Source organism: Neodiprion virginianus, chromosome 2 (assembly GCF_021901495.1).
Source record: "Neodiprion virginianus isolate iyNeoVirg1 chromosome 2, iyNeoVirg1.1, whole genome shotgun sequence".
NCBI lineage: Eukaryota > Metazoa > Arthropoda > Insecta > Hymenoptera > Diprionidae > Neodiprion > Neodiprion virginianus.
In genome coordinates this window covers 1,752,881-1,765,917 of record NC_060878.1, presented here as the reverse complement: position 1 = coordinate 1,765,917, position 13,037 = coordinate 1,752,881, and the positions used below count along the sequence as shown (strand labels likewise).

Sequence of the window (13,037 nt, the reverse complement as noted above, 5' to 3'; positions counted from 1 at the left end):
ATACGTAACATATTTTCATACATATATACGTATGCGGTATACATATAAGAAAAGCGTACAGCATCGTCCACTTAAACCCAACGCTAGTCGAACACGAGTGTTCTTTCAAGTATTGTATGAGAAAAAAATTTCGAGAGAATCACGAGTGGGAGATACACGCGTGCGCGTGTCGTGGACCGTTTTTCACTAGAAAAAAAAAAAACAAAAAAAGAAAGAAACAAAAATGAATTCAAAAAAATTCTTCTTTCACCTCGGATATCGTGGAGCAGTATCCTGCAGGAAAATACATATCGAAACTTGAAGATCAACCGCGCATGCGCGAGTTTTATCGGCCGTTCGTGCAGGCTGGCCATCCCGAGTTTAGTTGATACGAATTTTCGAGGTTAGAATCTCGAATAATTGAGGCAGTGACTTGGAAAGGTTTGGAAAGCATTTGTTATTGGGTCCGAAAGTTGATTCTTCGAAGAACGGTCGGAATTTAATGCTTACGCTCTTTGAATATTTAAACGTAGAAATTTTGCGTAGGTTGGCACGCCTGCATCGCAGACAAGAATATCGCTGCGGGAAGATTTCGCCGACCAATGAGATCGAATCATTTGGCGCATGCGCGGTTGATTTTCAAGTTTCAAGGGATTTTTTCAGTATACCTATAACGTAATATTCGCCAAAATATAAAGTTAATCGATTCATATTCGAATAAAAATTACGCAGCAGCGGATTTTTTCCATTTCAATATTTATAGAATATGCATATGAACATATGTATGTATAGGTACGTATTTTAATATATAAATTCAACGATAATATCTCGATTTCGAGGCTAGACGTACAGAACTTGGAACACTTGAGTAAAGAACATGCCTAGGCACTCTGCCGCGGTTCTGCAGGTTCGGGATAAATTCAGCGTGAGATTAAAAAAATACGTATGAGAAAGCGGAGGTATACCTTAGATCAGAAATTCTGAACTATAGATCAACGAGACGTCGATTTGAATTTCAGATCAGAAGCTATCGCGTATAAATTCAAATCTGCAATATTATTTTACGGTTGAGAATTCATATATTGTTTATAAAAATATATTATATAAAAATTGAATAATTTAAAAACGATTAAATTCTTCGTCACTTTACTGATAAGAAAACAGTTTATTTACTGTTAACAAAAGTATATTTAAATAAGAAGAAATAAATGTTTTTTTTTTTTATTATTATCAAATTTTAGTCGAGCCAAATGTGATTTGTTAACCATTAACAAATTTCTATCGATCATTATTTGCCTCAACTCAAATTCTACAGTAATAACGAAACATTTATTTTACCGTATGTAAATGCACGTTTGTTAACAGAAAATAGCCTCTCTTATCAATGAATTCATCTTCTTTCCATGCAACAGTCTCTTATAATAATCTATAAGAATAAATAACGATCCATGGAGTCGCGTATTCAACGCAAGGGTGAAAAAGAGGCCGTCGAGATTATCGTTATAAGGTGGTATCAAATACGACATATGATAATATACGATATATAAGGCATTCCATGACATCTCGATCAAGATTATATACGTCGATGTATCATATTGGCTTAATTGTAATTTTTTGCAATTCAAGTACATGACGAAAAACGCGACTGAAACTTTCATCAGAATTTTTCGACCCAGCGTATCTGAAGTATGATTTAGAAACTCGAAAAAAAAAAAAAACCACTTTTTAAAATCACAAAAAATTCCGAAAAATCTTATAAAATATAACAAAAATTTTTAAAACCTCTTAGAAGATAGAGACTTCGTAACTTCGAGAGAAATAATGAGGAAAAAAAAAATAATTTCAAGTTTTTAAATTATACTTCAGATACGGCTCTGATTAAAAATTTTGAAAAAATTTCCAAATGCGTTTTTCGTCGTGTACTTTCATCGAAAAAATTATAATAAAGCCAATCTGAGACATCGACGTTCGAATCTCATATCGAGATATCATGGAATGCCCCATATGCGTGTACCTATGCACCATGTGTCTGTGTGTGCGTTTGTAACAATACATAAGCACACAGTTATAACACACACACGCACACACTCACATATATATGTATATCCAACGAAAGACGAGCGAAACTTGCGAAGCATCACTGGAGAAGTGATCACTCAACCACTTCAAAGCCTCGAGAGTTGCTCGTAAATTAGTCCTCCCTCCTCCTCCTCCTCCTCTTCCTCCCCGTTTAAGTCGAGCTGTTGCTGCGGACCCTCCGCGCTGTGAAAAACCGTCCTGACCACGGATGATCCTGACAGGTATAATGTGAATCCGGTTCTATGATTGCACGCACAATTTTTAAGCGGTGAAAAAAATACTGGGTGGTGTTAAAAAACGAGAATCAGCGATGGCCGCTAAGGTGAAAATAATCAACGCATCGAATAATCCGAGTCCGAGAAAATAATCGAATGCGACTCTATTGATTCGGTTAAAGTTAATCGATTAATCGATTATTTCGTATTTTTTAATTGAAGCGTAAATTTCAGTCTGTGGTCTTAATTGCGGAGAAGTTTTTTGATAATTTATTGTTTCATTCAAAGTATTTTTCAATTTCAGGTGAAAATATTCGTTCATCTTTCGCTTGTTATATCAACTAGGTGTGTTTAGTAAGTAAGACAATGATAATAATTCATACTTTGATCACGTGAATTGATATTGCATTGCGTCGTTCATTATTTGATGAAAATAAAAAAAAAAATAATATCGGATCACTGTTTAATCGTTTTAATTGACAGTGATAAAATTCACAACGCAGTGAGAAATCCGTTATTCTTACATCCAAAATCTAATCAGTCAAACGATTAGTCGAGAATTTATTTCCAAATAAAATAATCATATATAATTTCATAAAAATCAGACAGCCGATTCAATTTTATGAATGAAAAATGCAAGATCCAACTGTATCGCAAGCTTCGGTTGAAAATTTTACTATTCAAGCCTTTGTTTTGTGAGAGTTCTTTCGTTTCAAATCTTTTCTTGTAACCTACGGATTGTACACGCATACAGACATCGTCAACTTGTGATATACCAATAAAACGACCGATAATAACCAAACCCATGTTTCCCGAGTGATAAATAAAATGACAAGAACGATGTTCAAGCGGTTGAGAAAATGACCAATGAGAGAAACCTACGTTATAGAAACCAGTGGAACAAGGTGCAGTTTCGTTGTACATATTTTATAGAATCCCTGCGCGCGGTTCTGTAAACTGGTATGCATACATATCGGTGTATAAAGAGGCGAAAATAGCTATGCTCCGGTGAAGCGTTTGGTCGAAGCGTTTGGTAGTTGCGAGCTGCTATTTTATACATATACATGCACACCATATATATATATATATATGTATATGTATACATTATGTACCGCCGAATCCATGTAGCAAAAGCTCGAATGCCGAAGTTTGAAACTCGGAAGACTGTCTTATCTCAACCCGACTACCGCGAGGAGGAGGAAAAGAGGAGGAGGAGGAGGAGGAGGAGGATGCTGGCTGCAGCGGCGTCGTCGTCCCTTAAACCCGGAGATCGGGGAAAGGCAGAAGGGGTTCGTTCGTTCGCTGGTCTCTGAAATAATAAACTGTATATTCGTCGAGCGAGACGGGCGAGGAGCGAGCGAGCCAAGCGAGAAAGAGAGCGTCGGTGCTACTAACGTACGAAAAACGCCGCCAACGCCGCGGCGCCGACGCCGACGCTTCGATCTAATCAATTGCCGCGCGCCGCGTTCACCCCGGTTTCCTCTATTCCTGGCCTCCTATTATACTCAAAGGAAAAACCGTGAAAATACCTTCTCATTTTCTTTCTTTATTTCTCTTCTCCCCTCATTTCTTCGCCCTTCTTTAATTGATTCGATTCCTTTTTCTTGTCGTATTTTAACTTCTTTATTTTTATTTTCTTTTTTTTTTTCATTTTCTCCGTCGCTCTTTACTTTACCGCCAACTGCAGCTTTCGACACCCGCGCGCGCGCGCCCGTTACTTAAGCCGAACAATATCGTACGCTTTGCAGTAAAGGGGGAAGGGAAGTAGAATTACCTGATATTGAAAACGGGATATAATAACGATACCAAAAAACAACACAAACCCAAAAATCTTATCGATACGTATATATACTAAATATTATTAAAGTTTTTTCCACATAAATTATGCACGATAATAGCGTCACTTGGAATATTTCGATTTCGGTTAATTTATTGTCGGATTGGATCCTTATAATGTAATAATACTGCGTGATAAATTAGTGATTACGTTACACGCCGCATAAGGTAAACGACGAAAACAACTCAAATACGGAAGAACAATCTTGACAAAACGTTAAAACGTATACATACCTATATATACGTGTAGTATGGGCATAAAAGCAAAATATTATCATTCCCGTGACTGAGATTGTGTGTATATATACAGGATAGTGAAGCATGTAGACGGTATGGCTAGCCAAAGTCTGCCGGAATCCCTGACGGTCTTATAACTATGTGCAACAAGAAGGAAGCCCGAGAATCTATACAGATCGAGCGGGGTGTATATCATTAAAACGCTACATTACTATTGTATATTATTCCCCCCTACTCGTAGTAAACACCCGCTCATTAAACATTTACAAAATGTTCATTTCAAACCTCTCTAACAGTTCTCTCTTTCTATCTTTTTCTCTTTTACTTTCTCTATCCCTCTCTCGGCCCTCGGCAATTGATAATATTTAGAACTATTCAGAGTTCCCCCGGTAGCGCTAAAAACGTTTAAATTTAGTGCCACCGATTACCGACGCGACACAAACTACCAACAACTTCACTCCGTTGGTACTCTAATGATGTTTTCTTCACTTACGGTAGGTAACTTAGGATCGTCGATAAGTATTGTTTACGGTCGGTAAGACGGCGACGTGCCAATTCACTGCGACGCCTGCAAGTTTTCGGTTCGTGGCGTTGTTGACGATGCGCCGCTCCGAATCACCCGGTCGCAGTGTCGCTGTCGGAAGCCGTGGAAGGACGACGCGACATCCTCATGTCGCCTCTGGTTTGACTCGACGAGAAGAATACCGAAGAAACTTGATCAGGAATTTTTGAGGTTCGATTGCGGAAGATTTTTTGTTTTTGTGACAGAGCATCGGCGCGGTGATATAAAAAAAGAGTATCGACATGGAGAAAGTTCTGGAGAAGCTATTGGTCGCCGACAACGCGATAATCAAACAGGTAAGCACAGAGATATTACATTAGCCGAGAATACGAGACGACAACGATCAGCTGTTCCAGCATGTACGACAAAATAGATAAAACAGCACACACGTGCGAGAGAGACATAACATTCGCGGATTCGTACGTATTATGTATGTATGCATGCACACGACGTTTCGTTGGTCAATCCGCGAGGCCAATACCCTGCGACACGTGCTCGCAGTCAGCAGCCCCTCAACACCACTCCGAAGTACACGCTAGGCTTGACCGGCGTGAAGATATCTACTTGTGCATGTTCACGTCAGAGGGGCGCGTGTTATCGATGTGTACAAGTCGCATTCCTCGTGATCGCGATCGAAGGCTACTTTTAAAACCGAGTTACTCATTGTCGCTGGTATTTTCCTGAACACCCCCTCCTCCTCCGCCTTCTTCTTTCCATTTCTGTTTCTTTATTTATTTTTTTTTGATACGCCGCCTCCTTCCTCGACGTTAGTAACGTTATCGTAACTATTCATGCCGAGTAATAAGCGTTATTTCGCGATTTTGGAATTGTCTGCAATTCGGTAAATCGTAATAAAACAAAACACACTCAAATTACGAAATATTGGTTCTTTTAAAATTGAAATTTTAAAATTAGGAAAATAGTTATTCTTTACCACAACGTTACTAACTTCAACCTCGTCAAATTCGATCACTCGACCCAAAGCACGGCTTTCAAAATCTACATATGGATGTACGTACGTATGTACATATCGTACCTACTGTTGTCAATTCATATGCAAACCAGTTATGTTGGTGCATCCATCGTATTATACCTACACGAGACTAATAGCCACTCAGCCGATGAAATAATTAACTTTTTTCGACGACTATAAACGATGACTAACCGCACGCGTCGCTATGCCGTCCGCGTATTTACCCTCAAGTTTATACCTACATCAACGCCAGCGATATTGGTGTACTTTGTCGTTAGGAGTAATTTACACCGTACATATAATGTAGATTGCACACATTGTCGTTATCGGCATATTAATACCTACGCGGGAAATAATTAAAACGTAAATATTACGCAATGTTATTGAGAGATATCGCGTAAAAAATACTGTACTAATATAAAAAACTAAATTTGCTCACATCTATGGAAAGAATAATAATGGTTTTTTAGGGTACGATCGAGCTAAGGGACGCCTTCAAAAACCCAGAATGCATTGGATTACTGGTCGCAGTTGTAGTTGAGTCGCCCAAACCCCAGGTAGGAATATATTCGCGATTTACTTGAAGATAATTCGTCGCATTTTCAAACCCTCGATTTTATTCCATGTATCCATCATCCCTTCACTTTTCGAAAATTAATTAACTAGGCAACAATTAAAATTCGTTACACAGATAAGACAGTACGCGGCCGTTTTGATGAGAAAACGTTTGAGCAAAGGGAAACATTGGGCCAAGCTTTCTCCGGAAGTAAAAGCTAGCTTTAAGGACGCGATGCTTAAGGTAGATTATATATTTTGCGACGGTTACAAGAATGAACAACAAATGTAATGAATTTACTCACAGAATCATCTTTCTTCGCAGCGGCTTCTCAACGAACAAGAAACCTCCGTAAGAAAATCGATCGCCCAACTGATCGGTACGGTGATCAAGCACGAACTTGGCAATAACGGATGGCCGGAAGTACTGCAGTTCGTTCAACAATCCGTAACGAGCGAAAATCTCGCCGATAAGGAGGTATAATCATCACGACCGCGTATTAATACCGGTATATTGGTTATTTCACTCACGAATTACCTAATTGACCGCGTGCGTTACGTGCTCGAATGTTCGCCTATAATACCGCAACCAAGAGAACTCCAACTAAGGTTGATTTATTGGAATCTAAGGGTTCGACTGTTTCCAACACGTGATCAAAGATGGCACTGAAATTTCAGAAACGAAATCACTTTATATTAACGATTAGTATGCGTTCTACTATCCACGCACGCTGAGTAAATATATTTTTCTACTATGCCAGCTATAGAAAATTTGATAGTTAAATATTTGTTTCTATATTCTGAAAGCGGTCGCAGAACACGTAGGTCAAAGTTACGAGGTGAGCCGATAACGCGGTAATGGCGTCGATTTTCCATCTTATCGCTAATGATAAATTGAATTTTGAGTATCTGTTATTACCGTTCTTATTTAAACAAACCCTCAGATCGGCATGTACACTTTGTCGACAATGACTGAGGTAGCGCCACAAGCATACCTGCCGCATGCCCAGTCAGTGGTCTTCCTCTTGGAAAACACACTGAACGGGCTTCAAGACTTGGGACATCCTGTAGCGTTCTACGTTCTACTGACGCTAACGCACCTGGTGCCACTAGTAGAAGGAAACCAACCCGTAAGTAGAAATTTAGGTTTACTTTGCCGCCGTAACAAGACTGCCGTATTATTTGTTCCGATTTTGAAATTACCAAGAATATCTTTCAGATGGTAAACTCTTATCACCAAATGATGCCTCGGATAATTAGCGTTATTCAGGCGCTCGCAGTTACCAATGAAGAACAGGCAGTCGAGGCCTTCGAGTTGCTGGATGAACTCTGCGAACAGGCGATGGACGTAATTTCCCCCCATGTCAAGGCTCTCGTCAGCCTATGTTTGACCCTTGGCGCAAACAAGACGCTAGACGACGCACTTAGAGTCAAGGCAGTTGGGTTTATGGGCTGGCTAGCGAAGACTAAAAAGAAGGCATTCGTCAAACACAGACTGGTCGAACCTGTCATTGGTAATGTCGAATAAACTTGTATACTCGGAGCTTGCATGATCCATTACTTGACTTTTTTTTAGACATGTTGTTCAACTTAATGGCTGAACCGCCCACGGATGAATCCGACGAAGCTTACTTTTGCGATAATGTTGATGACAGTACACCAATGACTTGTGCGACACAAACCCTAGACCTTCTAGCCCTGCACCTTCCACCAGAAAAATTAATCCCTTATGTTGTGAGTGATATAAATTAGCCTTCATTTATTACAATTACGTTTGTAAATATTAAAATAAGGGAGAAAGAGCAGAGTAAGCAGAGTAAGTATGGCTATACCAACACCATCTCAATTGTAAATAGAAGAAATCCTAATCCAATTTCTATCCCAGTTGCAGCACATTGAGCCGGGACTTCAAGGATCGAACATGTATTCTAAAAAGGCGTCGTACCTCGCGATGGCAGTGCTAGCCGAGGGATGTTCAGAATTCATTCGATCAAAGTACCTCGAGTCGTTTTTGAGGTGCATTTGTGGTGGAATCACGAGTACAGAACCGGTAGTTCGCAATGCTGCATTGTTTGCACTGGGTCAATTCGCGGAACATCTGCAGCCCGAGATTAGTCAATACGCTTCTGAGCTGCTGCCAGTTCTGTTCGAGTACTTGGGACACGTATGCTCTCACATGCAGTTGCAAAACAACAGCAAGTCTCCACCGGTCGACAGAATGTTCTACGCCCTAGAAGTTTTCTGTGAAAATTTAAATGAGGGACTTTTGCCTTATCTTCCGATACTTATGGAGTGCCTTTTCAAAGCCCTACAAACACCTAATGCCGATATACACGTCAGGGAACTGGCCCTCAGCGCCATAGGAGCAGCCGCAAATGCTAGCAAAGAAAATATGATTCCATATTTTCAGACGATCGTTGAAAACCTCCGCGGATATCTCACGGAGAAACAGAGTACAGAAACTATGTGCCTGCAGATTCAAGCCGTAGGTTTGTAGATACCCAGACTGCGAGGCTATGACACTAAAAAATCTCTTTAGAAATATCATTTTCTATCGTATAATACGAAAATGAATCATTTCTCCAGATACCCTGGGAGTGCTGGCGAGAACGATAGGCGACGATCATTTCCGACCGCTAGCCGAAGAGTCTTTGAATCTCGGAATGAAATTGATGACCGAAAACGATGATCCTGATTTGAAAAAATGTGTTTACGGTTTGTTCGCCTCGATTAGTTCGGTATTGAAACAAGGCCTGGGTGCAGTTCTGCCACGAATCGTCGAACCCATGATACATAGCATACAAAGCGCAGAGGGAATTGTGGTAAGTTTAAAACGGTAACACGCCCTAAGCAAATCGGATTTTAAACAATCTTTGTTCGCAGCCACACTTCAAGGATGATGAAAATACCGCGTTTCCAGTTTACGAGGATGCAAGTGAGACGGAAGAAGAAGAGGACATTGAAAATACCGACAACGAGGACGATTACGATGACTTAGCCGGCTACGTAGTCGAAAATTCCTACGTTGAGGAAAAGGAGGAGGCAATCCTCGCGTTGAAAGAGATTGCTAAGAACACGGGGTATAAACTACTTTCTGTTACACAGATTTTTTTAATTTCTAGTAACTTTAATCACAAGTTGTATGACTGTTTTCTCAACAGAGAAGCGTATTTGCCATACTTGGAAAGATCGTTTGAAGAAATTTTCAAACTCATCAACTACCCACAAGAGGATATCAGAAAGGCCGCGATTGAAGCCCTGCTACAATTCTGCATAAGTTTTTCAAAGATAAATACAAACGAGGGCAAAGTAGCCACGCAAAAGGCACTCTCGGTATTTGTACCAAAGTTAGCGGAGCTCATTAGATTAGACGAAGAATGCATCATAGCCATCGCTGCGCTTGACGCTTATTCCGAACTCCTCAAAGAATTAAAATCTGACGTTCTCATTCAGGACGGTCACAAAGATGCGATTATAAACTGTATTACTGAAGTCATGACGGGTGAGAAAGAAGAAATCTATTCACTCGTATCTACGCTATTCCGTAATCAATTAATTCACTAAACGGACAATTTTCAGGTAAAACCGAATGTCAGGACCAAGATGAGACAGATGGCGACGAGACCGAAGCCGAACAAGACGAGCTATTAATTGAATGCGCCGGCGACGTTTTACCAAGTTTTGGTAAAGCCATGAAGCCAGAAGATTTCCTTCTCTACTTCCAAGCACTGCTTCCTCTTTTCCTAGCCAAATTGGTGAGCGAACGCGACTTTATTCAATTGCACAAAGTCTGAAAGAATCGGACAGTTTTTAAAAATAAAGTGAAGCAAAGTCGATTGAGGCGGACAGTTTCCTTCGCTACAACCCTCTTTCTTTCAGCAAAAGAACAAAACGGAGGCGCAAAGATCATTCGGTATCGGTACAATATCCGAGTGTCTCTCAGCCCTGGGACCGACAGTAGCAAACTTCGTGCCGCAACTCCTGCCAAGGCTGCTAAAACTATCGACAGACCCAAACGCTGAGGTTCGAAACAACGCGATTTACGGAATCGGAGAACTAGCGTTACATGGAAAGGAAGCCGTCTACCCGTATCCTTTGTAAATCATCTCCGACCGATTGGGACTATCGCTCTGCGTGCATGATCACAATATAGTTTCATAAATTTTTCCGTCTCAATACCCGGCACTCAGACGTTACCCGGAAATTCTTCAAACGCTTTCGGAAGCGATAGGGACAGAGACTCATGGAGGAACACGTGACAACATCGTCGGTGCGATCGCGCGCCTTATCATAACGAATCCCACCATCGTACCACTGGAGCAGGTATTCCCAGTTTTCGTAGGGCAGTTGCCTCTTCGCGAAGACTTTGAGGAGAACAAGGCGGTGTTCAAGAGCGTGATGGTGCTCTACGAGAACGGACATGACGTTATCAAAAATCACATTCCGAGTCTCCTCAAAGTAGCAGTGAGTATCGTTCACGAGGGCAGAGCAATGGACGACGGTAAGTCCAATTTTAGATAAATTCAAAGCGAACGAGAACAGAGTGTTGAAACATGATCGATAATTTTTTATCTATTCTTCTGTTAACAGAATGCAAAGAGATCGTGACGAAATTTCTAAGGGTAACACAAGCCGATTTCCCGACCCAATGGAACGAATTATTGGCTAGTCTTCCGCCGGCAGTAAGAGCCGGTTTTCAGTAAACGCTGTTGTTTAACGTTTCACCATTATAGGCTGTTTAAGGAAAGAACAAAAAGAAAAAAGAAAGATGAAATATAACGCGAGTTTTCCTGACAGCGTAACGATTCCGTGCACTTCATTCGGGCAATTGGTGTTACGGCTTATGTTCAGGTTGAGCTCTTAGATCGTTGGGTTGTTAAAAAAACTCACGCTATATATATCACGTCGTATTGAAGACTTGTTTTTTTGTTTTTTCTCGTTTGCCTACGGCATGACAATTTTTTTGTTATTTACAAGACAGCTCAATCTTTGGAGACAGCTGGCTTCTCGAGGCACGTTCTATAATATATTTGTTAAAGCATACAATCGAGCGAGATCACGTTTCACCCGCCACGATTATTTTATGTTTCTTATTGCTGTTGATTTTCGTAATTTTTCTTACTGCTTTAAGCACGAATATAAAGTAATATATTGACATTTCGTGATTTGTGTGCCTTCTGCATTTAAGTTATATAATTATTACATTTAGATTGAAGTTTTACTCAGCGGTTTTTCATTAATTAAGACTAATTTTCATTTGTTCGAACCGGTCACCATGTCCGTTCGTATCTATTGAAAAACTATCCGAATCATCGATAATACTTCTTATCGAAATATGGTGATTCGTGTCTATACCGCACCTAGAATAACAGTATCATGAAAAGTGGAAAACTAATTGCCCATCATCGTTACGCTCTACTTGTTCTAGGTTTTTTTTTTTTTTTTTTATTTAAATTTAAATGTATTATTACATTTTATGCTGTTGCAATGTCCAAAAATACCTTTTATATATAAAACATTATTATATATTGAATATACATTGCACATGTACGTATAATTAAGTATTCATGAAAAACGAATGTGTATCACAACCGAGAAAAAAATGAAAGAAAACCGAATAAAGACGAAGAGAATTTGCATATTTTACAAGTCAGCATTGCTACTCTCTCCACCTCGTAATTCTCCGAATAAAATCTCATTTACATATCTCGACATCACGTTTATTCTAAGCTGACAATTACGATTTGGTAGTTAACTCGAACAGAAGAAACTTCCAACAAGACCTTGGCAATAACCGAAAACCGTGGAAATCTACGTATCTGAAAACGCGGCTGTTTAGATAAGATCAACCTTAGTACTAGAATTCGTGAGATGGAAGCTGGGGAACTTCGAACTTATTTTCGATGCTGACATAGTCAAAGCGTTAAGATCACAACTAAGGTTGTCAGGTAACTAGATTTGCCGTAGCTACGTTTTACGCTATATGTAAAAAGTGCAGAACAAGTCCATGAAAACATCCTGTGAAAAAAAAAGAACATTATCTAAACGATAATAATTCTGCAGTGTATGTACAACAAAAGCAACAGACACCTCAGACGTTCACGTTTGAACAGCCGGCGTGAAAAGTTATAAAGAAACGATTCTGAGCTCATGATCTGTGAATGAAAATGTTCGATATCGATATCAGTAGAATCGATCTCTCAGCGCATCGATGAACCGTAACTTGGTCATCGCGAGGTCGTGAAAACTATGACATACTTCGATTATAGCCATACAGTAGAAGCCGTTCACCAATCGTCTACCTGACCAGAGCTACCTTCCATCCCCATTACTCGATGCTCATCGACTACCGATTAGAAACAGACCTCCAATAGCTGTCCAGTTTTCGTCGACGGCAAAAAAGTGAAATTGTTACCTCACAACACCATTTCTTATTCCCAAGATCAAAAACTGATATTATCAGTTCCTTTTCACAACCAAATCAAAAATCCCCTGACAATTCAAAGTTTTCCAAATTTTTCAGGTGTGCAGCGACCCTGCAAAGGGTTAGTTCAGTTCGAATTCGATGAAAATTGTAGAGGACCGAGTTTCTACGATGTCC

At 39.9% G+C, this 13,037-nt stretch overlaps 2 protein-coding genes across 3 annotated transcripts in view; one reads left to right on the top strand and one right to left on the bottom strand.

Moving 5' to 3' along the window:
• LOC124298662 (uncharacterized) overlaps positions 1-13,037 on the bottom strand; it is a 148,972-nt gene that overhangs the window by 108,666 nt on the left and 27,269 nt on the right. The gene's annotated exons all lie outside the window — the stretch shown is intronic.
• Positions 4,988-12,079, top strand: LOC124298658 (importin-4-like). Of its 2 annotated transcripts, none has more exons than XM_046750965.1 (15): positions 4,988-5,204; positions 6,352-6,438; positions 6,573-6,680; positions 6,762-6,914; positions 7,381-7,566; positions 7,656-7,950; positions 8,013-8,170; positions 8,322-8,925; positions 9,023-9,258; positions 9,320-9,516; positions 9,598-9,938; positions 10,016-10,191; positions 10,322-10,524; positions 10,627-10,937; positions 11,027-12,079. In XM_046750965.1, exons 1-15 carry the CDS (start codon positions 5,151-5,153, stop codon positions 11,137-11,139), a joined length of 3,222 nt encoding a protein of 1,073 aa, XP_046606921.1. In that variant the 5' UTR covers positions 4,988-5,150; the 3' UTR covers positions 11,140-12,079. The 2 variants fall into 2 exon arrangements, with proteins under 2 accessions (XP_046606921.1, XP_046606920.1); XM_046750964.1 differs by having other exon boundaries at positions 10,316-10,524.